This window comes from Seriola aureovittata, chromosome 23, assembly GCF_021018895.1.
Source record: "Seriola aureovittata isolate HTS-2021-v1 ecotype China chromosome 23, ASM2101889v1, whole genome shotgun sequence".
Lineage (NCBI taxonomy): Eukaryota > Metazoa > Chordata > Actinopteri > Carangiformes > Carangidae > Seriola > Seriola aureovittata.
Window position 1 is genome coordinate 7,904,651 of NC_079386.1, and position 25,934 is coordinate 7,930,584.

The 25,934-nt window shown below is 38.5% G+C and overlaps 4 protein-coding genes across 4 annotated transcripts in view; 2 read left to right on the forward strand and 2 right to left on the reverse strand.

Annotated features, from left to right (window-relative positions):
- LOC130164805 (collagen alpha-1(XXV) chain) overlaps positions 1–5,843 on the forward strand; it is a 145,455-nt gene extending 139,612 nt beyond the window's left edge. The window contains exons 38-39 of the mRNA XM_056369776.1: positions 1,559–1,597; positions 1,859–5,843. Coding sequence (XP_056225751.1) covers positions 1,559–1,597; positions 1,859–1,861 — 42 coding nt within the window. The 3' untranslated portion in view covers positions 1,862–5,843. The remainder of the gene's footprint in view (positions 1–1,558; positions 1,598–1,858) is intronic.
- Positions 5,844–6,367: 524 nt separating this feature from the next.
- On the forward strand, positions 6,368–16,131 carry etnppl (ethanolamine-phosphate phospho-lyase). The gene is made up of 13 exons (XM_056368325.1): positions 6,368–6,535; positions 7,010–7,128; positions 7,558–7,717; positions 8,557–8,631; positions 8,860–8,953; positions 10,807–10,923; positions 12,031–12,113; positions 12,514–12,739; positions 13,342–13,496; positions 13,963–14,052; positions 14,969–15,099; positions 15,284–15,354; positions 15,603–16,131. Exons 1-13 carry the CDS (start codon positions 6,477–6,479, stop codon positions 15,690–15,692), a joined length of 1,470 nt encoding a protein of 489 aa, XP_056224300.1. The 5' UTR covers positions 6,368–6,476; the 3' UTR covers positions 15,693–16,131.
- A 1,958-nt stretch (positions 16,132–18,089) lies between these two features.
- On the reverse strand, positions 18,090–19,906 carry ostc (oligosaccharyltransferase complex subunit). Its single transcript, XM_056369248.1, has 4 exons — positions 19,701–19,906; positions 19,181–19,274; positions 18,849–19,046; positions 18,090–18,756 (listed from the first exon to the last, which is right to left on the reverse strand). The coding sequence occupies exons 1-4, from the start codon at positions 19,837–19,839 to the stop codon at positions 18,738–18,740; spliced, it is 450 nt and encodes a 149-aa protein (XP_056225223.1). The 5' UTR covers positions 19,840–19,906; the 3' UTR covers positions 18,090–18,737.
- Positions 19,907–21,042: 1,136 nt separating this feature from the next.
- rpl34 (ribosomal protein L34) lies at positions 21,043–23,798 on the reverse strand. Its single transcript, XM_056369328.1, has 5 exons — positions 23,726–23,798; positions 23,192–23,263; positions 22,964–23,063; positions 21,383–21,486; positions 21,043–21,172 (listed from the first exon to the last, which is right to left on the reverse strand). The coding sequence occupies exons 2-5, from the start codon at positions 23,254–23,256 to the stop codon at positions 21,088–21,090; spliced, it is 354 nt and encodes a 117-aa protein (XP_056225303.1). The 5' UTR covers positions 23,257–23,263; positions 23,726–23,798; the 3' UTR covers positions 21,043–21,087.
- Positions 23,799–25,934: the final 2,136 nt, after the last annotated feature.

Below are 25,934 nucleotides of genomic sequence, written 5' to 3' on the forward strand. Positions count from 1 at the left end.
ACACACCAACAATTACCTCACTAACTTTCTGACCGCAAGCAGCCTTTTTTTTAGATTACACACATTATCACAAGTCAAATATACAACATAAACATATGATTATAGATATAAGCTATATGTAATTCTATCCCTCTAACTGAATCCTTTCAATCCCTTGATTAAAACTGGAGAAAACATTCTGCTTAAAATCCCGTTTCCTTCTTGCTGATTCTTACATGGACCAGTTACCTTTTAACCTGATGCTAACACAGACTCCTTTACTGATAAGTTACCCATGCTACGGGCGCACGGACCCCTCCTTTACTATGTTAACTTCCCTTTTCCCTTCCTGTATTTGTACCAATTGGGCCAGACCATGACGAGAAGAGAGAAACCAAAGATTACATTTGCTCCAGATCTTTTCAGGCAGATAAAAATGAATTTGTGATTGGTTTTTTTTTTTAAATGATGTTTTCTGTTTCTGAATCAATGCTGTGTAATGCATGGAGGCTCTTAACAGTGTGGTTAAAAAATATGAGTAGTACTGAAAAAGTCTTGAAATACCATTGGTTGTAATTAGGCATACTGTGTGTAAACAATGAAATGAAAGAACCATAGTAGGTAGGTAAGAAAAACATTCACATGTCACAAATGTCATTTCATTAAATTACATCTTCATTCATTTACTTGACCCAGCTGCCATAACATTATATTAAGATAAACACCTGCTTTTGTTATAGCGTCCCCAAATCATATTACTTTTTCCCAGCTCACTTTGCTAATGTTCTGGATCTCATCTGTGGGGACACTAAAACAAAACCAACATATAGAATCAACATGTATTGCCATGCATGAGAAATACTTTGCTGTGCATTGCGTGCATGAATCACATGTCATTTTATACAAGTTGATCGTAACATTCACAGATACAGTCAAAAGCAAGTCAAGTGAAGTGACAAGTAAACAAGTAATCTGCACTGTTAATGCAGATACACAAACCAGCACAGTCACATTCACACTTTTATATCTCCTGGAGGGGATTTTGATTGAGGTCCCATTTCTAATACCTTGAAGGACTAAGTTAGTGCAGTTTGCATTTTGGTATTTCCTTCCCTAAACTGCTAAATGTAATTACATGTTAGATATCTCAACATAGTGATGTAAACAGTTCAATTAACGCAATGGACTTCAATGCCCAGAAATCCTATACAGTTAAACATTTGAGACGGCACAGAACTGCATTTCAACTGTAAAAGAAAGAGTATGATTTATATGAATGAATGAGAAAAACACCTTTTTTTAATTGCTGTTTTGATTTAATTGAAGTTTTGATTTGGCAATTTGTGCGGGTGCAAAATTTCCCTGCCAGGACACAGTTTGGAAAAGTGCAGTAGTTCTTAGTCTCAGTTATCTCCCAATTTGTGATTTGGGCATATGTATAAAAATCTGGCATTTCTTATGTGTACTAATATAAAATGCACTCATGTGTGATCTACATGTATTACTAACAGCAAACCTTCCAATTCCTCTTACAGTCTTACAGTTGCCTTTTTCTTCCCTGCTCCTCTTCTCTAAACAGGGCCCAGATGGATTACCAATGCCTGGATGCTGGCAGAAGGTAAGATGATTATATTCTGTCTTTAATATGACAGACTTCAATCATAGAACCGCAGTATGTGTAGAAAGATTTTGTTCACTCTGTGTCAGTTTTTTTTCATGTGGGTTTCTGCTTCTCTATGTCTGCATGGGTTTTCTGTCTTAATAGTGATACTGTTGTTTGTATGTGAAAAATCTCACTCAGATTGTACAACTCAGTCATGAAACCAAATGAAAACGTCTTCATCTTCATGTCGTTCTCTCTCCTGTGTTTTTCTTGCAGTGATCACTCTAACCTGAAACGCATGGAGTTTGTAAATAATGCTTCTTTTATGGTATTTATAGTTTTTTTTTATGGAAAAATAGTCTAAAAGAAACAAGAAGTCTATGTGTACGATGATACAAAAAGAGATAACCATCCCAAGTTTCACGCCCTAAGCTGCTTCTACTCACATCGCCGTGTGGAAAAAAACCGTGTGTGTCTGCTCTCTCACATCCACATCGTGGTGGAGTTCAGATCCTTGGCTGGCGGCAGAACTTGTCTCTTTAGTCTTTGCATGGCTCAGACTGGAGCGTCGCAGCCCGGCCAGATTCGCAGGGGTGAAAGGAGACGTGGGAGGAGGAGGAGGAGGAGGAAGTGAAAGGAAGGGGATCTGGACTGGCTCTCTAACACCAAACGCTAGGTGTTTTGTGTTTCGTCTCAACAAGCTCACCAACCATTCATGCAGCACCATTTTCTAGAAGACTAAAAAAAAAAAAACCAACAAAAAAAGACTGTGCCAAACAGAACATTGCACCCCTGACCCCTGCAAAAGCATGAGTAGTGTACTGAAACTATATTTATATGTGTTGTACATACATGTCACTGTTTTGTGGTTGCATCATGGCTTCTGCAGAAAAAAAACAGCAACACTAACATAAAAAAACAAAAAAAAACAAACCCAGAGCTCTGAATTAGTAATTTTTGCTTTCCTTTAATCTTCCCAAGGGAGTCACGCCATGGCTGGTAGCCTGAAAATCCCCAGAAAGTAAAGCTGTTGGTTATTGTTGCTTTATTGTGGTGATGCCTGCAGAGGGTATGATATCAGCAGGTTTTCACCGTTGCACTCGTGGCTCAGCATCATCAGTGTGGTGCCCCCAACAGCCGCACACGTCTCCAGACAAGAGGGGAGAACTTGGCAGGCTCACTGCACCGACAGGAAAAACAAATCGGGCTCGCAAAGGATTTGAGAATGGACAGCAGGCCTGCTCGGGACCCCCTCTGAGCACGGGAATGGATTCTGCAGGAGAGTCGCTCATCGATCTCCATAGAGATCAGCTGGAGCATCTGCCTCTCCTGACAGGCAACGCTTCAGGGTCTACTGAGAGCGTCAACAGAATGCAATCATATTTTTTTCTTTGTTTTATTTCTCTTTTTTTTTTGCTCTCATTCTTAAACATTGTTTGTATTTTGTGTATAATAGCCTTTGGTGCCTCAAGCTTTTATTCATTCCTTTATCAGAAATGTACAACTTTATATCATATTTTTAATTATTGGAATGGTGTTTATTTCAGAAGGGTTAAGCTGTGTTTGAGAGTATTGAAAAGACACACATCGCGCACTGTTTTTCACATGACTTTTTACAGGATGTTGAAATAGCATTAGGTTATAGCTTCGCCCGAGCATACAGTAAGATTGTGTCCACCTTGACTGTACAGCCTCTGATCTAACTCGTGGTTTTGAAGAAGCTCATTGTTCAGCACCGTAACAAATATGCTACTTGTTCATTCTGGACTTGTTGTATGGGATGTTGTTTGTACAGTGTTGTCAGTTCACTGCATGTACACAATTTATTACTTATGGATTTCTTAGATATTGAAAATAAGCATTGTTTTAGAGGAGCTGAACATCCAGCTTTGTTTCATGCAGGGTTTGGGGGGGGGGGGGGTTCATTCAGCTCTAACAAAGCAACAGTCAGATTTAGCTGAACACACAGGCAGATTTTGTTGAATAGAACAGTCTCAGTTGCGTTACACTTCTTACGTATTGTCTTAAACATAATGAAAACACGCTAATACAGTGCCAGAAAAGCTGAATTTGATAGACAATGTTGAGTCAATTTCCATTAATAAACCACAAGCTAACTGGTGGCCAGTTATTTCACATTCCATATCAGATGGAGCAAAAATAAATGGAGCAGTAGGTCAGAGCTAGGTTTCCACCACGGTTTAGTCATCTTTTCACATTACTTATATTCAAATTGCCTTCTGACATAGTGGGTGCTATGCAAGGTGATACTCGCAGTTCTTTTCTTCAACTTTAGGAATATGCATGAATGATTTACTGTAAGGGCAGAGGTGAAAAAAAAAAAACCAACAGTTTGTTGTGATGTAGCAGCAACCACAGGTGGACTCGAGAAGATTTATTCCCATATGGTTTCTGTTTGATTGTACAGTTCATCTCATCATTATAAAGAATGGATGCACATCTGTATAGATTATAATGGTGCTAACTGATCGTAGGTCATCATCAGCTCAGTTGATGTGCTCTACCAGTGGCAAGAACTACACAACAGGTTTCTTTATTGTTGTTGGGGTTTTATGTATGTAACAATTTAAAGTCTTTTTTGTGCATATATTTGTGTATTTGTTTCAAGTATTTTAAGTGGTACATTATTTATTTTTCTATAATTTCTTAAATGAAGGCATTTTGGTTCTAAACAGCATTCCTTTCAGTTGTTTTGGCTTCTGATGTCAGTTTCCGCTGCGTCTCTGTTAATATGAAGAATTTTGGATCATACTAAGGCATGTTATGCAAATGATACAGTGTGAAGGAAGTTGGTCATTTTACAAATTACAGTGTGTATTCACTTCAGATTATAGGCCTTACGATGGAATACATCTGCTTTTATTTAATTTAGTGTGTCAGAAAGCTAACTACGACAGCAAAGTACTGATGGCCTGAATGTTGACAGGCCCAGCCAATGCAACCGTGTTAAATATCACAGCTTTTTCTCATGCTTTCTCTTTTTTTTCTCTCTCTCTCTCTCGCTCTCTCTCTCTCTCTCTCTCTCTCTCTCTCTCTCTCTCTCTCTCTCTCTCTCTCTCTCTCTCTCTCTCCTCTTTGCATTGAATGTAGTTTGATATATGTATAGTGGATTATTAATGTACTGTTAAAATGTGTGCTCATTTGACAAGAAGTGCAATTTATACTTTGGTTAATGTGTGTAGCATCAAATGCAGCTGAAATATCACGTAACTGTGATCTCTATAGCTCCATTTGTTCAGTCATGCTACCCTGTATACCACTACCTGGAAAGAAAATGTTTATTTACCAGAAGACGAAGAAACAAATATAAACGCGGACCTTTCATTAAATCTCAATTTAGATTGGTTTATTTTCGCTTCAGAACTGTCCCTTCTCTCGTGTTTTAAAGTGTTATTTCCATTACTTAATATTTACTATTTCGTTTTTTGCAATGTTTTTTATTTTTATTTTGTGTTTTGACGTCCAGCCTTTGTTACAGTATTTGTTCTCACAAGGTGCTGTATCTTTAGCATGTGCAGCTAATTTTTTTATTGATTTCTTTTTTTTATTTGATTGATTTTTTTGTTTGTTTGTTTGATTGTTGTGTTTCCTTGTTAAAGTTTCAGATTTAGTTTTATTCTGCTATTAGCAGAAGTGCCAAAAGATTTCAAACATTTATTTCCATGTCAGTATTAGCAGAGCTGGTGAGGAGCTCCAAAATGACTCACTCATATCTGTGTGACATCTGTGTATTAGTTATAGTTACAGGAATGCCATGAGTCAAGTTTTCCTCTGAAGAAACATAGCATACACATGTTAATCACTGTTTACTCATCAAAACCTTTCAGAATAAAAGTATTGGTTTAGGTTCATTGACTAAGTCACATCCTCAGTATTCCTCTGCATTTTGCTGAAGGACAACACAGTCTCCTATGAGTACTCGTCTCTGTCACTTCTATACCCCCCAATATACTGCAGCCTTACTAAAATAATTATATTCCCACATACTCTCAAAAATAAAACACTGTCTTGGTACAGAAGCAAAACTGCAAAACAAAATCAACATCATGGCTTTTTTTTAACTGCAATTTTTGGTTGTGGTATTTGTTCAGTATATGTTCTGCATTTGTGTTACTCATTTTTTTACCCACTTGATTGACATTTCTTTGAATACCCTTGTGTGTTCACACAATACTATATTTCAAGGTGACATTTCATATGACTGTACTGTTGGAGCCAAATAAACACAGTCTTTCAAATACGTCATACAATAGGTTTGCCTTTATTGGTGGTCATAAATACTGCACACAGTGACTTACGTTTGTACACAGAAAGCTTGTATTTTGAACCCTATACACATGCAAGTAGCCTATTGCAGAAAATGCTCTTATATTGTATTTGAATATATTAACAAACATGATAAAACAAATATAGTTGACAAGATATATTAATGTCTATTAGTAATATATACTGGTACTATAAAACAGTCTTTGGGTAAATGCACCGAAATTCCAAAACTAAAAGTACACAGTATGTATTTTTCAAACAGCTGCAGAACAGGTGTTGAAACAACCTGCAACCATCTCGACACGTGACTGTCCTCGAGGCACCTGCACAACAGTCACAGCTGTGAAACGGAAACGCCGCCTAGGTGGCAGCACGAAGGAACTGCGCGAGCCTCTTCTGTGTGTGTGTGTGTGTGTGTGTGTGTGTGTGTGTGTGTGTGTGTGTGTGTGTGTGTGTGTGTGTGTGTGTGTGTGTGTGTGTGTGTGTTTCTCATGAGCGCGCGCGCGTGAATATAAAGCAGCAGTTATTTCTGCCGGAGCACATGTAGTTCATCTCCCAGTCAGTGGGGAGGAAAGTACGCGTCGTTCTCCAGCTGGACAACGTCAGGATGTCTTTGGAAAGGTTTGAGAAAAAGAAGACGCTAGACTTGAGGAAGAAGCACATTGGGTAAGATAACTGACATATTACGCCACAAAGTTTCCAATGAAGAAGGCAGTCGTTAACTTAGCTTCTCCATAACTTTATTCTACTGAAAACAGTGTCCTCCTGTAAACTACATGAAAGTCTGTTATCCAGACTTTTTCTACAGACACAGTTATGGAATAGTCGAAATTTCAAGAATTTGTTCCACAACAAACCAAAAATGATTTAGATTATATATTTTTATTAGCTTAGTAGTTTAATGTTTGATTAGTTAATACATTGGCTGCTACGCAGTAAATTCAATCGTTTTTACTTGATATATCCTACTTTATCTGTAAGATCCAGCAATCGTTTGCTTGTGTGCACTGTACTGTTTTTTAAAAGTATATTTATTATATTTATATGTGTATTTATCATTGTGTTACCACTATGCAACATAAAAACCAGAGAGAAGGGCACACTACACACATGCCAATGTTAATTGTAGCTCCTTTGCAGGCCATCCTGTAAGATTTTCTTCAGCCATGACCCTATCAAGATTGTGCAAGCCAAAGGCCAGTACATGTATGATGAAAAAGAGCAGAGCTACTTGGATTGCATCAACAATGTGGCTCATGGTAAACACTCATATACACACACACACACACACATGCACACATATGCTCTAAAATATTTAGCACGTTAGGTTTCTTCACCTCCATGAAAAACTGAGAAACTTATGAACAAAATAAACATGTTTCTCCTCCTCAAAGCTAATTTGTGGTACACTGCCATTCAGCTTTACAGAGCTGTCATGTAATTAAAACTTGATTTAAAATGACTAAAGCTGGGCGACTTGCTAACTGTGGCAGGAATGTAAAACAGAATGTCACACACTTTAATTTCAGCATATGGCCTCGTTATATACCTTTAATATCAGTTGTGGTGGTATATATTTTCTTTTCACCACAAATCAAAATCAGAATACTTATAATGACTGTTTTTGGTTAACCCTAACCATGAGGACCAGTTCTAATCCTGTGTGCATCCTCTCTTCCGTTTCTCAGTGGGCCACTGTCACCCAGATGTGGTGAAGGCTGGAGCTCAGCAGATGGAACTACTTAACACCAACTCACGTTTCTTGCATGACAACCTTGTAGTCTATGCCCAGAGGCTGCAGGCCACACTGCCTGAAAAGCTGTCAGTGTGCTACTTTGTTAACTCTGGGTATGTCTGCATTTTCTGACACTCCCCAAACAACAGAAACAACATGAAAGAAGATAAGCCAGACTTGTTTTTAGGGTGTGGATTGGTGAGGGTTCTTACGGGCACAGTACAGATAATGAAAGAGTTACTGAGGTGTACTATCTAGGAGCAGTAAAAGTTGCTCTGAAGCACAATGCACTGTAAGTTAAAAAAAAGGGTATAGTTCAAGCATGTATAGATATCAGGCTTACTGTTATCAGGGAAAAACAACTAATATTTTAAGATAGAAAAGACAGCTGGTACAGCTTTCTACTCATCTGGATTTTCAAGTCTGATATTGATACTAAATGAGAAACCTTAACAGCACATTGAAAGCTAAAAGTGAACGCCCTACATCAGTAACCAGAGTTAGTGTCTAGACCTCCAAACAAAAGAAATATAGCATAAATTATTGCATATTGAGCATTCTTGGTTTTGACACAGACAGCAAGTCATCCAAACGGACCAGTCTGGCTGGTGGTTATTTATTCACACCACTTACTGCAGTCGTGCAGTGTGAACGGGAATTATCTGATCTAGGGTAATAATGTTATACATAATGATCCATATATACTCATAACCAGACAGTTTTAATTAGTCACAGGGTAATAAATGCTTTGATAGAAGTTATAAACCTGAGAACACGAAGCAAAGGTTTTCAAAGGTCACCAGGCACCGGCACTTCCAAAATCACCTCCTATGCCCTTATGGAAAGTAAAACATGAAGCTGTGTCTGACGTGTGAGTGATATCCATGGCTTCACCTGTGTATTTTGTGGTGACTGAGTAACTCAAAGTAACCCTTGCCCCTTTGAACTTCAGTTCTGAGGCCAACGACCTGGCCCTTCGACTAGCATGGCAGTACAGTGGCCACAAAGACATCATCACATTGGAGAAGTAAGTGCTCATTGTTCGAAAACACCTGGTGCTGTGCCAGACGAGCAAAATGAAAGTATGTAAGTAATAATGAGGTTAAAGTCCTTTTATTTAGTGATTTTCTATGTTACACTCATAGCTCTGTCACCATTTATCAATGTTTTAATAGTGATGTTAATTGTCCAGATTATATTGCAATTGAGAGAACTGACTGATGTGGTGCATGACCTGTGTTTTCTTTGTTTGCAGTGCGTACCACGGCCACGTCTCATCGCTCATTGACATCAGTCCGTATAAGTTCCACCAGCTGTCAGATGCTGAGCAGAATCAATTTGTCCATGTGGTGAGTGCTTTGTCTCTCCCCGTCTGCACACTATTAAAACACCATGACTCTACTTGCTCTACTGGGCTTTGGCAGGCTACGGAGTCCTCACACCTTGCACGCACGTGGACATCAGTGTGTATGTGTGGATAAAAGTAAAAAGGATAAAAGGAGAGACAGTAAGAGACAAGTATGAAATACAAGTGCTTCTTTACGACAAAATTCAACAGGGCAAGATGTAACCAAAGTGCTCTTCAAGGGCGGTATTTTAGTGTTGGTGTCAGAGGCAAAGGTTTTAGTTTCTCTCTGAAAGCACTTCCTTAATCACAGAGGACAGAGATAGGAACGGCAAGACAGCAGAAAGGCAGGTTATTATTAACCAACAGCCCCATCCTACAGTGATGTGTAGGAGGAGCATCTCAAAAAAAGCACCAGCAGCTACTGCACCACCGTGATAGTTTCTGTTCTTTTTAGTTGAAAAATGTGACGCACAGAACTACCTGCACAGTCCGTGCAGTTCTATCTAAACAGGATGTTTAAGGCTTGGATCCACAGCAAATGTGCACCAACGTGCTTTCATAAAGTCAGCTGCGATGACGCAGATTCTTGTTCTTCTTTCCCAGCACCTTTGTTGAATCTGTAGCATTAATAATCATATGCTGCAATGTCAGTATTCACTGTGTCTTGACACTTTTGCCATTATTTCAAAAGGACACATTTGAAGATGTTTTGCCATCATAAGCTCATTTGAGAAAACCATAGAAACTCTGGAGTGAATGAAAACCTGTGACAGGAGAAGCTAAAAAAAATTCTACTGTATATCCAGAGCCCTCACTGCATTGTATTGTGTGATTCTGTTCCTTCATCATCACCATTGGTGTAGTTTGACATGGCAACTTGAGGAATACCCAGCTCTAGTGTTACATGCCAAAGGCGGGGAAGGTCGCCCGCTTGCATATTTTATTCATGATCGTAGACGATAAAGGAATCAAGCTGCGTTTCAGATGCTGGTCATTGAGGTCTTTGCTCGCCTCTTCACAAAAAGATAATACAATTCTTGCTCTCATACATTAAGCTCCTAAAACAGCTATGGCTGTTCATCACATATGTTCACATAAATCTCCAGATGCATACAAGCCTGGGTGGACAAGTGTAGCCAAATGTTTCAACATATGGTGGACAGATCAGTTAGAGGAAGATCTGTTACTTTCATATGTGATTCATTTCATAGAACAGCACGTGAGAACAATCGAATACAGTGAGGCCCAAAAGTCTGAAAGTGGTCTGAGACTTTTGGACCATACTGTGCTCTGAGACAAATATTAGGCTGGTAACATTTTGCATTTAATTACGTAGAACGCTAAGTCACAACAAAAGTTTTGCATGTTCTAATCAAAATCGACCCAAAACAACATCTTCTTACTAAAGGCCACGGAAAATATACTGTGTTACCATGGTACATACTGTGTAATGATCCTAGACTGTTTGGAGTTTTCAAGAATTTATTGTACTTACCGTAACAGTTTATTAGCAGGAAAGGTGTGTGCCAACAGTCAGTCATACTTTGTAAAACTACAATATATATAAAATCTGGAAATGTATCAAAGCAGTTGGTTCAAATGACTTATTTTGTTGTTGTGTTGCTGGAGCCATCCAGCTGTAATTAGCTCCTCTGTTTCCCTCATGCAGTGCATTTTCGAGTGCATCAAAACTACAGTTAAATATCAGGATTAATTTTACTTGAGCACTGACCCTTTTTAATGTTATTGGTCCATTTTTCGTTGTGAACCCACTGCACACTATAGGATTGGGATGCAACCTTGTTTCCTTGAATCTGCTTTAGTAATCATCTCAAATTCTTGCCTCCTAAACAGGCCCCGAGCCCAGATGTGTACAGAGGCAAATACAGAGCAGACCATCCTGATCCTGCAACAGCATATGCAGATGAAGTCAAAGATATAATAAACAAAGTCCACAAGAAAGGAGGCAAGGTACAGTTTGCGTCAGTATTGTTGTGTTATCAGATGTCACTCGACACAAGGTCAACCTAATGTTGCAACGATAACCTCAGGGATGTGTTTATCATATGGCTACAGATTGCTTAGTTGTCTTTTTTGGTTTTTTTTTAAGGATAATTCATTTTCTTTTGTAGGGAGAGGCCCTGGATAACAAAAAGTCTTATGCAGTGTTATAAAACTGGTATGCTAATGTGTTAGCATGCGCATAGGATTGAGATTTCTACTGTACTACAGTTTGTGTTGCTTCATTTAATATCCCCAAACTGTGGTGTGGTTCTTCAAGTGCTTTTCAGACTAGAAAAAAACTAAAAAAAATAGGAAAAGATTTTAAAGGTCAAATTTATTCAAGTATGACAGCAACATGGCAGTTTGTTATTTACATATATATATATATTTATATATATATATATATATATATATATGTATATGTACACACACACACACACACAAATGTCCAATGGTAGTTTCCTTGTTACTCCCTTTTATTTATTACTTTTATTTCTGGGTGCTCATTTGATTTTCCACCTTTTCCTTTCCCCCCCTTTTCTCTCCTCTTTCACTTTTTCTCATAATTCTCAGGTTCAGGCCAAGGACTGTGTCTTTTAGGGTCAAATCCCAGATCACAAGAACATGTGTAGCGGACTCTCTGTGTCCAAACTTGTCCACCTTTAATCCAATGTTTAAAAGCACAACCCGAGGGTATGTCCATGCATCCAGTGGTGAGAGGGACGTGTTGTGAGCCCAGAGATCATACAGAATACATGAAGCAGTTTGTAATGGATGTTTGTGCAGATAAGCTTCTACAGGACGAGACCAGCATTTTGTATAGAGTATAGTAACACATGGAGAGATACATGTATGTTATTATATATTGCACCCTGCTGATCTTATAAATTATACAACTGTTTACTTTTTTCAAGTGAATGCACTGCCAAGAAATTTTCATTTTTCGCTACAGTGATCTACGGTGACTTTCTGGCCAAGCATTGCACAAGTCATAGATGCCAGGACTCCTCCTCTTTTCCACTTTATCAGTCTGGCTTCAGACTGATAGAACTGGTGTGTTTTTCTCTTGCACAGATTGCTGCTTTTATTGCTGAGTCACTGCAGAGTTGTGGTGGGCAGGTCATTCCCCCTGTGGGCTACTTCCAGCAAGTGGCAGAGTACGTACCCAAGAGGCTGCAGAGATTCATTCATGTTCATACTTAGTGCCTCAAAGTAAATTTTAGAAGTTATTTACTGTTCAGAATCAGTTTGCAAACACAAAATATGTTCAGGTTTCATTCTGAAAGGATTAATTGACTGCAAAGTATCTTCAACATGTAGATGATTTTGAATCCTACAAAACATGGAGTACACACTGAAATGTACTAATTCTAGCAGGTGCACCAGAATGCATTTGATGATTAATGTATTTAAAATAAGATAAGATGGCCTTTGGCAACGCTACTTTATAGACAAATTTGTTGTGTCTTGTACTGTTGTATTTATTTGAGTGTCTGATTACATGAGTGAATCCCTGAGTCTGCCTCCACACCCATGGATTTTCCTGCCCCTGCACAGACATGTCCGTAAGGCAGGTGGCGTTTTCATCGCCGATGAGGTCCAAGTGGGCTTTGGGCGTGTTGGCACCCACTTTTGGGCCTTCCAGCTTCAGGGAGAGGACTTTGTGCCCGACATTGTCACCATGGGAAAACCTATAGGCAACGGTCACCCCATGTCATGTGTGGTGACGACCAGAGAGGTGGCAGAGGCCTTCATGTCAACTGGAATGGAGTATTTCAATACAGTAAGAGCACAAGATTAAAATGTATAAGTTTGATGTAAGTAATACAATTAATTTTTTTTAATGATTATTTAAAAGAATTATAAGAATTGGCAAATAACTGAGGCAGACAACAGAGGACACATGTGATCTTTGCTTTGTCTCCCAAGTTGACCAGAAATGGCACTGACCTGACCTCATCCTTGACATAGAGTTCCAGTCCATATTTGCAAAGCGTATCAACACATCTGTTTTCCACATTATGGGTGAAAAAAAAACATTCAAGCCAGATTTATTTTTCATTGACAGTCTCAGATTACAGTTATTTCCTGTGAAAGAAAAATCTCTCTTGTCATACTGAATGTTGTTGCAGTTTGGATCTTTTCCAGTCACACAAGATACAGTAGTTGAGTGTGTTTGAGAAAAGTATTTGTCTTTTATCAGTCAAACACAAAAAAAACACTATGATAATGGAAGTTTGTAATATATTTTATGACTCAAACTGCTTTGCGGTCCTGTTCTCAGCATATATAATCTCCCAGTCATCCAGCAGCAGATTTCCTCAGCAGTGTGAACCTAACCTTGGTGTAAACTTTCCTCTCTGTGTGGGGTTTTTAATTTCTCAGTTTGGCGGTAACCCAGTGTCATGTGCCATCGGACTGGCCGTCCTGGATGTGATTGTGAAAGAGGATCTCCAGGGTAATGCGCTGCGTGTGGGGCGATACCTGACCAATCTGCTGGAAAAGCAGAAAGAGAAGCATCCACTGGTCGGAGATATCAGGTAGGCAAAGACGCAGGCACGCAAACACGCACGGGTACAGTATGAGCAACAGCTGATTGGGTTTGTGTATATCCTGTAAAGCTGATCCCGAAGGCTGCTGATTATTTTCTGACCAGAGTTTTTAATACCAGAATATTTTTAAATCGTGATCCTTTAAATCCTGGTCCGACATGTAATTCAGTAACTTGACAGTATTTCTGGCTTCAGCTGTTCTTCCTGTGAGGCATTGCACTGCACTCCCCCGTCACTGTCAGTTAAACATTGTGGACAAGTCTGCAACATATTTACCTTGGACTCACGGTTGCCATTGTATTCTAAAGATAAACATTACAATGATAAAGTGGTTGATTTTTAACATAAAACACTTCTCATGATGTCAGATCACTTCCTGCGCAAGTATATTATTTCTGAGACGTAAGCAGATGTGTATATGATTCATTAAATCAAATGGTGTCACATCATGCAGGGGTTGTGGCCTCTTTGTTGGGGTGGAGCTTGTGAGGGACAGGTCGAAGCTCACTCCTGCTACAGCAGAGGCTCAAGAAGTCATATATAAGTAAGTATAAGTGTGACAGAAAGAGCTCAGATTAAAGTTGGATATCTTGTTAGTCATCAAAAAAGTACAATTCTCTGTCCTCTGGTGAAAACTGCAATCATGCTTCCACAGTTATGTTTTACTACAAACAGGCGACATCCCAGACACAAAGTTACAATAGCTTTGAAAAACACTAATCTCATATCTCACAGAGGGCTTATCATATAATAAAGTGAGATAGTTAAAAACTGCATCACACACACTTTTGTGTGTAACATATGAGAGTGAGAGCTCATTACCGCCTCCTCCTCTTAATCTATTAATGATATTTCAATTACACAAGCCCTTTCATATGCAGCCTTTGAAATCAATATGCTGCATATTACGCCATTTGTAATTATTATCATGACCTCAAACGATCTCAGTTAAACTTTATAATTACTAATTGATCAGTTCTTCCAGTCTGGTATTAATGAAATCACAACAGTGGGTCCCCTGCATTATGCATTCAAAAATAGACATAATGATAAAAGAAAGAGACACCATTCACAAAAAGAATTACCTCAAGATTTTACAGAATATTATTATAACAGAACTCCCATCTTAGTATGACAGATAATGCTGACTTATCGATACCTGACATTTGATTAAGGCAAAATATCAACTCAAAAAAATTCATGTTAAGATATTTTGCGACGGCAGGGAAAGCACAGGTGTAATTAATATCACTTATTAAGGATGCCTCCATTGAGGCCTGCCTGCCGCTGTGCGGCTCACTGGACAGAACAGAGCCATCGTTAGTGTCATTAGTTCCACCTGTGCTTTTCCTGCTATGACAAAATATCTGCTGGGAAAAGGGGCATTTTAAGTTACTCAGCTTCTTTATTTAAACTTATACACAGCTATAGAGTGCAAAATAATTTATATTTTGTGCCAGGCTGAAGCAACAGCACATCCTTCTTAGTGCTGATGGACCACATCGCAATGTGCTCAAATTTAAACCCCCCATGTGCTTCACTACGGACGACGCTGACCTGGTGGTGGAGAAAATGGACCACATTCTCACGGGTACTTAACATTTCCCTATTCATTTTTTTTTTTCTCTCTGTGGTGTTGTCTAGGACGGTGTTTCTAGAACATGTCGTCATCTTTCTGGCTTGTACATCATTTAAAAAGACCAAGGTGTGTAATCTTAGCCTACTATCACTGAAAGAGCTCTTAATCATGTGTGTTATTGTGTCTGTGTTTCCAGAACTTGAGGAAGCATTAGGCTTGAAATTGCCCAACACAGTGAATCCAGAGAATGAATGCAGTAAAAGAAAGGTAAGTGTGACTTTGCTGCACATCAAAACAGACTTTCTATCCTGTCCCATAGAGTAGCCTACGCTGTCTTTTTTTTGGGGGGGGGGGTAAAACATCTGTCAAATATTATCACATCTTTGCATGCGGACAGAACCTAAATAGCTGTTTTTTTATACAAAAAGTACAAAAGAGCTCTCTAAATTTCCAAATTTTTTTCAGCTTCATTGATTTTTAATCTCAACTTTATCTGTTCATGATTGTATCTCAAGCTGCCGACTGATGAAAATGGACACCAGTATCACAGTGGTTTAGTACAGAGCAGAGGAAGCAGTCAACAAACCAAACCCCTCACGACATAAAGCTTCTTGTGAACTCAACACTGTATCTTTTACATAGTTAAAGAACTGATAAAAGAAATACATTTTGGAGGTAGCAGAATTCTGGGGAATAAGTGCCTTAGCATTTAACCTAATAATGATGATGATAATAATAATGTACTGTATGTCTATGAGATTGCAGTGTCTTCTCAGGTATTATTTTTAATTAAACAAAGGGATGAAGCCACTTGTTTAGCATAGCATGTCTAATATAGTCTTACTGTAGTGCAAAAACTTTCCTTAATTGTGCAAGTTACGATACTACATGAGGTGTTTTTTGTTTTCATTTTTGCCAATATTCACATGGCCATGATTATCAGGGAATTATGGTTTTACTAAATCAAAATGTATATATGTATATGAAACATGCAATGGTGTCTTAATGTGGCTTTTGCATTAAAATACAGCTTTAATTACTGAACACTGATTGCTGTTTTTGAAAGTCTGGAATATCTGTATAGACCGTTGCATGTTCTGTGGAGAATCGGTCACTCTGTATTAAATAAAATACCGTATGTGAAACTTCATTGATCCACAGGGGAAATTGTAACCCTGACTTCTGCTTTCTAGGAGGGTCAGCTTGACTGAGTGCATGTGGAATATACTTGAAAGTGAAAACTAGCCATTCTACTCTGCCTCAGCCAAACAAACATGGACTCTGTTTGACAAGTCTGCATTTATTTACCAAAGCTCCCATGTTCTTTCTTAACGGCCGTTTCCGTGCTGCCCAAAGAAAAAGAAATGTGAAATAGTCTGTCTTTAGTGTTCATGAAAGATCATGGTCTTCTTCAGTCTCAGGAGGCTCAGGATTAGCCAAAGTCTGAGGCTATTCTCCAGAATGTGGAGGGGAGCTGATAAGAGGCAAGTGACCCACTCAACAAATTCAGTGGGGAGGAAGTGCCACCCAAAACACTCTACACTAATTTTAATGTTCGAGTTATTTATTTATTTTTCTTTACTTTTTTTCATTGAAGGTTTGTACTTGCATGAAAAATATAGGAAACTGAATACCTTGTACATAAATTCAAAAGCCACCGATAACAATATGATGAGATTATTTTCCACTGAAGAAGAGAAGTGCAGCTGTGGCTGCTTTAGTAATGATGAATAGTTTTAGTATTAGAAAGACTTCAAACTAAACTTTTTGGATATACTATTTAGGCTCCAGACAGTCTGTGGATTTAAATGTGTATTTTGACAGGAACAATGGACTTGATGTATTTGAGGCCTGCAGATACTGCACGTTATAATTGCTTTCCTGGTGGCTGTGTAATATTTCCCTTTCAATATTATCACATCCATATGATGTAATTCACTAACTACAATTTGCCATTGGCTTTCTGCATTGCTCAATCCTAAATTTTGTGATATGTGGTGCTTCTGTTGAACAGCATTTGAATCTACAGCTGTGAACTGCATTTCCCATGTGTACTTGCATGGCAGAGCACAGGTGCATGAGCCTTGGATTTCTTTTTTGCTTTAATGAAGGTCTAGTGTCCATATTTGGACTTAAATGCATTAAGCCTTGTTTTTTCCTCATACTCGTCTGTTTTGCCCTCGAGAACCTGATGAGTGGGAGGAACTTCATAGAAGGAATGAGTAATGTCTTCCTATCAAGCAGTATATAAAACTGCCTCGAATGATTTGTAGCATTATCTGGAAACAGAATGCAAATAACGTGAGTAATGGTTCCCAGAGCTATCTCTTATTATGGTATTGAGCTATTTTATACTGTTTTTTTTAATGTCTATCGCCACACAGCCAGAAAACTAATTTTTTTTATCATTCACAATAGAGAAGGATACCCCCCACACCCCACCTCGAGAATACAGGTTTAAGAGGTGCCACATCCCATTACCTTTGGTCATCAGATGGTGTTTTTTACTACATGCAGTGCTGAGCCAAATAGTAACAACTATGCAGTGGATCTGAATTCAAAATTTTAAACGAAAAAGGCAGACTAGAGAATTCCAGTCATTTCTAATGTGAACTTTGAACAACCCTACAATCTGTGGCACTCACTTAAAACGCAGTAATCATAGGAACCCAGTAAGTTCTGCACTCAGGACTAATATCTATGAATGATTTAGCTCTATAAAACATTGATATGAAAAAGCTGAGATGTTGAGGCTCTCTCTTTCCAATGTTAGTGGACTTGGTGGATCTATGACGCCACCTCCTGGACAGCAAAATACATTGCTTATGTGGAGTCCACATTTCCCTAATACTGCATATGCAAAGACGCCATAGAACAAATTAACTATATCCCCTACAACAGCTGGAGTCATGTTACTCCTTGCCCAGTTTAGTTCTAGTTACATGTAGTTAGACCTGTTAAATGGATGCTAAAAATGTTTGTGATAAATGACAACAAAGAGCTCTGAAAAGAAAGATTTATTTCACAACCTTGTACAAAAATGCAACTGTGGCAGGTTCAACAGGCTTTCTCAATGACTCCTTACCAAAAACAGACAATTTTTCAGATTATTACACCCCCCCTACATGATTCACACAGTGCTAATTGTGATTTCAAAGCAATGGCTCAATCCCCATAGTGTCCAGTAACTTCCTTTCAGTTTTCTTCTCCAGTGTCAGACATATTTCACCCGATGCAAAGTACTGAGTGAAGTGAAAGTCAAAAAATTCCTCCAGGTTCAGTATACTGAAAAATAGCTGACTTTTTACAGTTTTCCTAGTTTTGTCAAGAAAACATGAGAAAATTAGTCATGATGATGTGCCAGTACCAGGGGTCCATGTGCCAAGGTCCGCTAAAGAGACAAAGCATCTGTTGCACTAATTTGTTTGGAACACTGGAGAAAAGAGGATGAAAGAAAGTCACTGAACACAAATGAGACACAGCCAGTCAGACTGTCAGTGCAGCCAGGTCTAATTTCTTCAGGGTCAGTGCTTTCAGTCCTTACTGATTGTTGATTATAGTTTAACCATAATTTTGGCTGAAATCTTCTTACACCCACATATGTCATCTCTCCATCCAAATCTGTTTGTTAAAGTGGGCTGTCTGTCTCTTTAGCCCATGAGGTATCCTCTGAAAAGACAAAAGATAGATTTGTAAAGACGGTGACAATTTTCTAAGACAGACTGGTATGACTGAATGACAAATTTCATGTTCAGACTTACGGCAGCTTCATGCGCATGAACACTCTGGCCATGAAGAAGCTGAGGAGGACACTGACAAAGCCAATGAAGAGCAACAGGAAGCGGTTGAGTTTGGGAATGTTTGGTGCATTGGAGCGGTCCAGGATTATAAAGCCCAGACCTCCCATCGTGAAGAGGAAACTTGAGGCCAGCCCTTCCATGATGTACTGGCCATTTACCCTGGAAAACAAATGTGGCTGCATTACCTATGCTTTACTTGTACATCCCATGTTACTTTATCAGTTCTCTGCTTTAGGTGTGTTGAGATCTTGTAAATTGCTTAATCTGTTAATGATATGTTATGATTGTCATACCTGTATGCCAAAAAGGCAACTGGCCGCTGGTGTCCATGTTCATCAGTCATTGAACCCACACTGGGTGGCTCTACAATAACATCGTAGATGATACCTGTAGTGTGAACAAAATAGTTTGAATTAGCTATCAATCAGACCATAACACAAATTTAAGTGCACTCAGTGTGCGAGCTCATTAAACAGCCAATTGATCATTTTAAAGACAACAAAACTACTAAACCTACTTTAGAAATTGATCTTAACTACTACTGATAGACAATATTCACTTTTGTGTGTCAACAAAGATGCATTCAGTTAGTGTCTGGTACTAGCTTAGCCGGAAAATTAGCCTCACCTCTCCTACTTTATTTACGTGCATGCTTTCCCAAAGCTAATTTACAAACTCAACCAAAGCATACAATATCTGACATTATTTCAGCAGTACATGAAAGAGCACTGACATTAAATTATATGCTGATAAATTTAGCTCTTGATACAGCTAGCCGTCTGGCATAATTGTTAGCTTAGCAGATTCTTTTACCTCCTGTGATGAGAAAGTAGGACACAATAACGACCGCATACACAGTCATAGCAGACGGCATATGCAGCCATGACGGTTTCTTCAGCTTTATATTTGGACATTCAAGCACAGAAAACGGTATGCTGTATAAAGTCTCCATGGTTTGTGGAAATGGTGCCTATCACCACTGTACAGCTGCTGCCGCTGACTGAGTTCCGTCTGAGCAGCGACTTCGTTGACGTGTCCCGGAAGTACATGTTTTTTTCTACAGTCTGTTGCTTCTAATGACGATTTTTACTCATAGATTTTATTCGGCGATTTTAATGTGATGTTCCATTTTTAGCAAAATATTTCCCTGGTGTTTTATCTTAGCTTCAAGGTTGATGCTTGAATCTTTTAAATTTTGGTGCACAGCATTGGTACGGTCTGATCTGACGTAAAATTAAAGCGACAGTAATTAAGACAACACAGGTCAAATTTCAGAGGAAAAACATTATAATTGATTGTAAATTAACCGTGTCTGCCCCAAACTGTAATAGGTTATTCCCTGGCTAAAGCCCTGTCCCTCCACCAAGTTCGGTGCAAGTCGGTTCAGTATTTTTTGTGTAATCCCACTGACAAATATATAGACACAGGTAATTAAATCTAAGAAAATAACTCTTCAGTTTAACCTTGTAACTTCAGTCTTCACTTTGCTACATTCTAACTATGGCAGTCCTCACTTTGAGTGACCACCTTGATGGGTTCCCAGTTTAACTTTGATGAATTTTGACTTGGTCAAGTGTGGTACATGTAAATGTCTCATAACACTGTTAAGGCGTCAATTGTCATTTGTCAGTAACTAAAGTTAGGTTCAAGTAGCCTCTGATGTTCAGATGATTAATGACTATCTGCTTCACTATGGGAATAAGTAACATTTACCATGTTACTTTTGCACCAGGCTGTAGATTTAGCGAGTGGCTTATCCTAATGCAAAACACTGCATAAAATTTTGTTATAGGATGATGTATGAGAACTCCACTTTAATTTGTAGTATCTTAGCACTCTGAAAAGCTACATTCAACACCATGTCCCCCATTTAAAAAAGACATGACCTTTTAAATCAGTCATGCACCTTCGGAACTTGATGAAAGCTCTTGAATTTGATACCATTCAAAAGGCACTGTGTTTGCCCTAATGTAAAGCTGAATTCTTAAAGTTCAACAATCATTTTGTTATAATCTTACCATCTTCAAATACCTGTCCATTTTCAACTTGCAGTTATGGTATTCAACTGCAATGGTCCCATTTTATGTGCAAGATTTTCATAGATAAAAATTAACCCAGTAACGTATACCAAGGCATCACAAATCACAGCAAGAAATGGATTTGTTTGTCATTTTTTATTGTGGCAATACAAATACACATTTTACTTAGATTTCTGGCTCTGTGCCTGTGCCTTGAGCACCTTGACGACGATCTTCTGCTCCTCAATCAAGAAAGCACGCTTGATCCTGAGGATAAAAGCAAAAGAGACAGTTTAGACAAAATGCATCAACCATTTAAAACGTGCATCAACAGCATCCCTGAACACTCAATTTGATTCCCTTTTCTGTCTTTTCAATATAAAGTTTGTATGACTTCTGTCAATGTCAGCAAGGCAAAGTCTTCATCTACTGACTTCTCAGTTTGGGCCAGTTCATAAAAAGAAATACGTCTCTTACCTGTCACGCACACACTTGGCGCACATGGAGCCTCCGTAGGCCCTGCTGACGTGCTTCTTGGTCTTGGAGAGTCTCATCAGAACCTGAGGTCTAACAGCCCTTATCTGTAAAACAAAGAACACAGCCATGATGAGAACAAAGAAACACTGTCCCACACGTTCACAGCAGTGAAGCAATTTGATAGTCTGTATGCTGAAAAACAACCAGCTTCTGGATTGTAGGCTACTAAGTACAAAGGATAACTGACTACCCTGCTTTTGCAACAAATCACATAGTAAAAACTGTACAAGCAACTTGGAGGTTGTAGATTTAAGCAACTTGCCATGCCACTGAAAGAGATAGGCCTTCTGTCACCACAGGTAGTGACAAAAATATGCTCCATTTATTTATACAACCATGATAGTTCAACAACTGTATGATGATTTCATACAATTCAGACCACAACTTCAGTGGAACCATATTTGTATACTATTGTTCCTAGATAGACTGTACTGATCATATTTTGACTATGATCTTAAGAAAATGTCTATTACTTTGATGTGCACTTTTGCTTTCAGGTGTATAATACTACTCTAACTTTGGGTTTAGAGATGGATCTTAATTCCTCATCCTCCTTATATTCTGATTTGACAACCAAGATTGTATACTTGTATGCAAAAACTAGAAGCTGATGAATTCACATATTGAGGTGGGAGAACTTGTTCTTGTTCTCCACTGCAGTGCTTGTCTTGAGACCTCTCCCAGAGCCAACTTTTAATGCAACAGCTTTTGACTGGATCACAAACTGCCACACATGGGTCCCTCCAGCCACTTGATTCACTCTTTTCAATTCATATCACAACTCTTGTTAACTTTTCCCAAATTAATTCAAATCAATCCCTAAATTTCAGCTCATGTTCAGTAAGTATAAATAACTTAAGTTTACTAAAAATCCCAGTCCTGGGAGAATGACTGTTTCAATCAAAAGCGTGTGAATTAGAATTTCACCTAACATTACATTCAGCATCGACAGTCATAACTGTTGCCAAACGCCCAGAATGCTAGCAAAGCATTAAGTATTAAATTTACTCCAGCTTGTATCATTAAAGATACAATGACACAAATTCAAGGAAGCTACAGAAGACATCACATAGATCCTTCTATGAGGTTTGTGTCCATAATCTAGTTTGGAGGGTTCAAATCATGCAAACAACAGTTAAATGTTGATTCTTCTGGTTCCATGTGCAAATGATCAACAACACTTCCATTTTACATCTTGCTGACAGTTAATAGCAACTTCCCAGACAAATCAGAGGGACTGGGTCAAGACTGGAACAGCAATTCAAACAGGAACCAGTATCTTTACATGTTGTGGCAGGGTCACCCATATTTTTGCAGTAGATAGTTTTACTGGAGTTGTAGTCTAAAAAGAACAACCATCATGTCATATCCAGCACTAGTAAAGCTGACTGATGCAGGTATTTAGGCAGAGCAGAAAAGCGACACACACCTCAAAAACACACCAATGCTATAGAGGCCTCACATCTACACCATGATGGGCAAAACAAGGACCCTTCACCAAAACACAACGGTTATACTTACTCCACGCAGTCTTCCTGGGCAGATGCCACATGCTGACTTGGGGGCTTTGCCAACCTTCTTGGTGTACAGGTACACGATACGGTTACCAGGCGTCCGGGACCTGCAGGACAGCGCGGGAAACAAGGCAAAATGTGACAATTACACAGCTGGTTGATATTTTCAAATTGCAATGTTGTGTCCAACTTCACAAGCAGACAGCATAAGAGTTTCTAAAGAAAGCTCACTTACAGTCTGGTCTTGTTGGAGGCGGTGTTGTAGGACAACCTACGACGGTAAGTCAGGCGCTGCACCATCTTGAAGCTACAAACAGACAAAATACTCAGTTAAATTTGGAACATGATGCTCGGATGCTAACTCTGCTAGCCATGCTACCGATGTTACGGCTTGAGATGTTGGAGACTAGCCTCAATATAACTCATCAAAACATTGGCCAACTTAAGTTGCCCAACCGTGTTATTTCATGGAAATATTGTCTACAGTTTAACTGAATGTTGAAAGACAACAACTATCTATTAGTCGTTAGCTACGGCCATTTTATTAGTCCTATCAGTATTTAGACACCGGCCTTTTAGAGACCAAGGGACGGCATGTTTAAAATGTCCCACAAAACCCACTTACTACGGCAATTATCACATTATTGGAATCAAAGACTTGATATTAGTAGTGTCTTTCCTTTAAATAGAAAACATTTGACTCTAAAACCTAGGATTGCAGTGGATTATTAAACCATAATGTTTCGGAGGAAAGCAGGAGCCGCCATACCTGCTGTCGCCGTAACCGGAAGAGGAAGGAGCGAGGCTGATGATGAAGGTTAAAGTTCCTCCATACCGGCTGTTCACTGCTACTCCTGCCTATTCTGCCCCCTGCTGGCGTTTGGCTTTTACTACACACCAATGCTGAGGTAACATGCTACAATCATGTATGTATTATAAGAACTTATAATGTATTATAAGAACTTATAATACATCTATGGCTACAAGTTGTTAAGTAGAAACTAAGATTTATGAATTGCTCTTTAAGTTGCTTTAGCCAACAACTTACTTTAATTTTGAACTAAGAGTTTCCTTACCAGGAGTTCAACAAAGATTATTTTATCTGAAACAATTAACAAATGTGACGAGTAAAGTATAAAAAATGATATAGAACAAAATAAAACTGAATAAGATGGTACATACCCACTCAACAATGGACATACTCTCACAATTGGCAAATATAGTAACCTAAATATGTCCAATATTAAATTAAATCGCCTCTAAATTTCCAAAATACACTGTACAGTAATGCTGTTCGCGGCTTTTTCCACTTTGAAGTTTTTTTTATGTTGATTAGGTCAAGGCCCACATCCACCATGATTCAACTGTTTTCAAAATGATAAAAGGAGTGCAGGTCAGGACAACTCTTTGATGTCCCATAAATGTCGCTTTCTGGTTGGTTTAACCTCATTTGTATAAAAGTACCTTTGCAGTAAAGATGACACTTTTATCAGATAAATGGATGGCCTATTGAATCTGAAGTTAGACATACACACCAAACCCTGTTTATTTTTATTTTTTTTCTGGTGACTCGTCAGTGAAAATCTGAGCAGGATTCCCAGCAGGAAAAACACAGGTGTAATCAATTATGTTTACAAAGGCTGCCTCCCCTTTACATTTATAAGTTCCAGAGCCCTGTTGTACTTGTTGTCCTACTACATGCCCTGGCACAACTGAATGAAACAGTCACAATTAAAGTAATTAGTTGCACCTGTGTTTTTCCTGCCTGACAAGTCAATATATTCAACATGAAAAGGAGTTCATGCTGCCTAATCCTCAACTGAGTCCCACCCATTTCTACAAGCAAGGAGGAGTGGCAGTGACCAAAACCAAGTTATACATTTTTAAAGACGATACATATGTTGTCCAGTAGATGGCAGCAGTGGTGTAGATAGCTGAGAGGTTACAGGATTGCACAGAGTATGAATTCTGTTCTCAATCATTGGACCATAGTGCAAATATCAAATTATACTACACTGAACATACCTTTTATGCAAATGATTGCCCCAAAATAATGTAAATGTAAACATAATTCTTTAAAAAAAAAACCTTTTGTTTTTTTTATTTGCAAGAGATCTTTTAACTGTGGTGAATGCATGTGCATGCACATAACTTGTTCTGCCCATTTCGAGCTAAGTGAATTTAACTGACACAGTTTGACAAATCTTACATACTACTAATGTAAGAGCTCACTTAAAATTATGTTTGTGTTTTGTTTCTGTACAGGGTGAGGGGGCTAGAAATTTTCAGTGTGAATTGCACTGGAACTGCATTTACTAAAGATGCGGTTATCTACAAAAATAATAATGTAAAAACCATCAAAAAAATCATGTCGACGAGAAATGTAGTGATATTTCTATTTTTAGGTTTAGCCAAATGTAAAGTTGAACACCAAAACCCATGATTTAAAGCAGCACAAACATTTTTATCATTCCTCTAAATCCTTCTGAATTCTTGCAAAAATGTTTTCAATATTTTTATTTTTTAGTATCACCACCCTAGTGTTTCTTTTCCAAAAACGTCCATAATTAAGTCATCGAAAAAGTGTAGTAATAACAATAATTTAATCATTTATTCAGATAAGTGTTTTTCTAACAATCCAACTGATCACCCCTATGAATCTACATGGAGTGCGCCAGTGCCTTTTGAATGTTTCTTTATGAAACAAAAAGTCCATGCAATGCATGCTGACAAACAATATCCAGTTACTAGAATCTGCAGCCTACACACTCAATCTGTTAAAATGAGAGCGAAATAGCTAAAAATGTCTCCCAATCAAAGAGTTGCTGTGTCACAAACAGACATTTGCCAAGCTCAGCCAACAGATGGTGAGCTTGGCAACCTTTTAGATGAAGCATTTGGCGAACGCAAAGTTCAGTGACAACACAAGGCCCTGTACAGTGTGTTGGCACATTACACATCCGTTTTAATGGCATGAA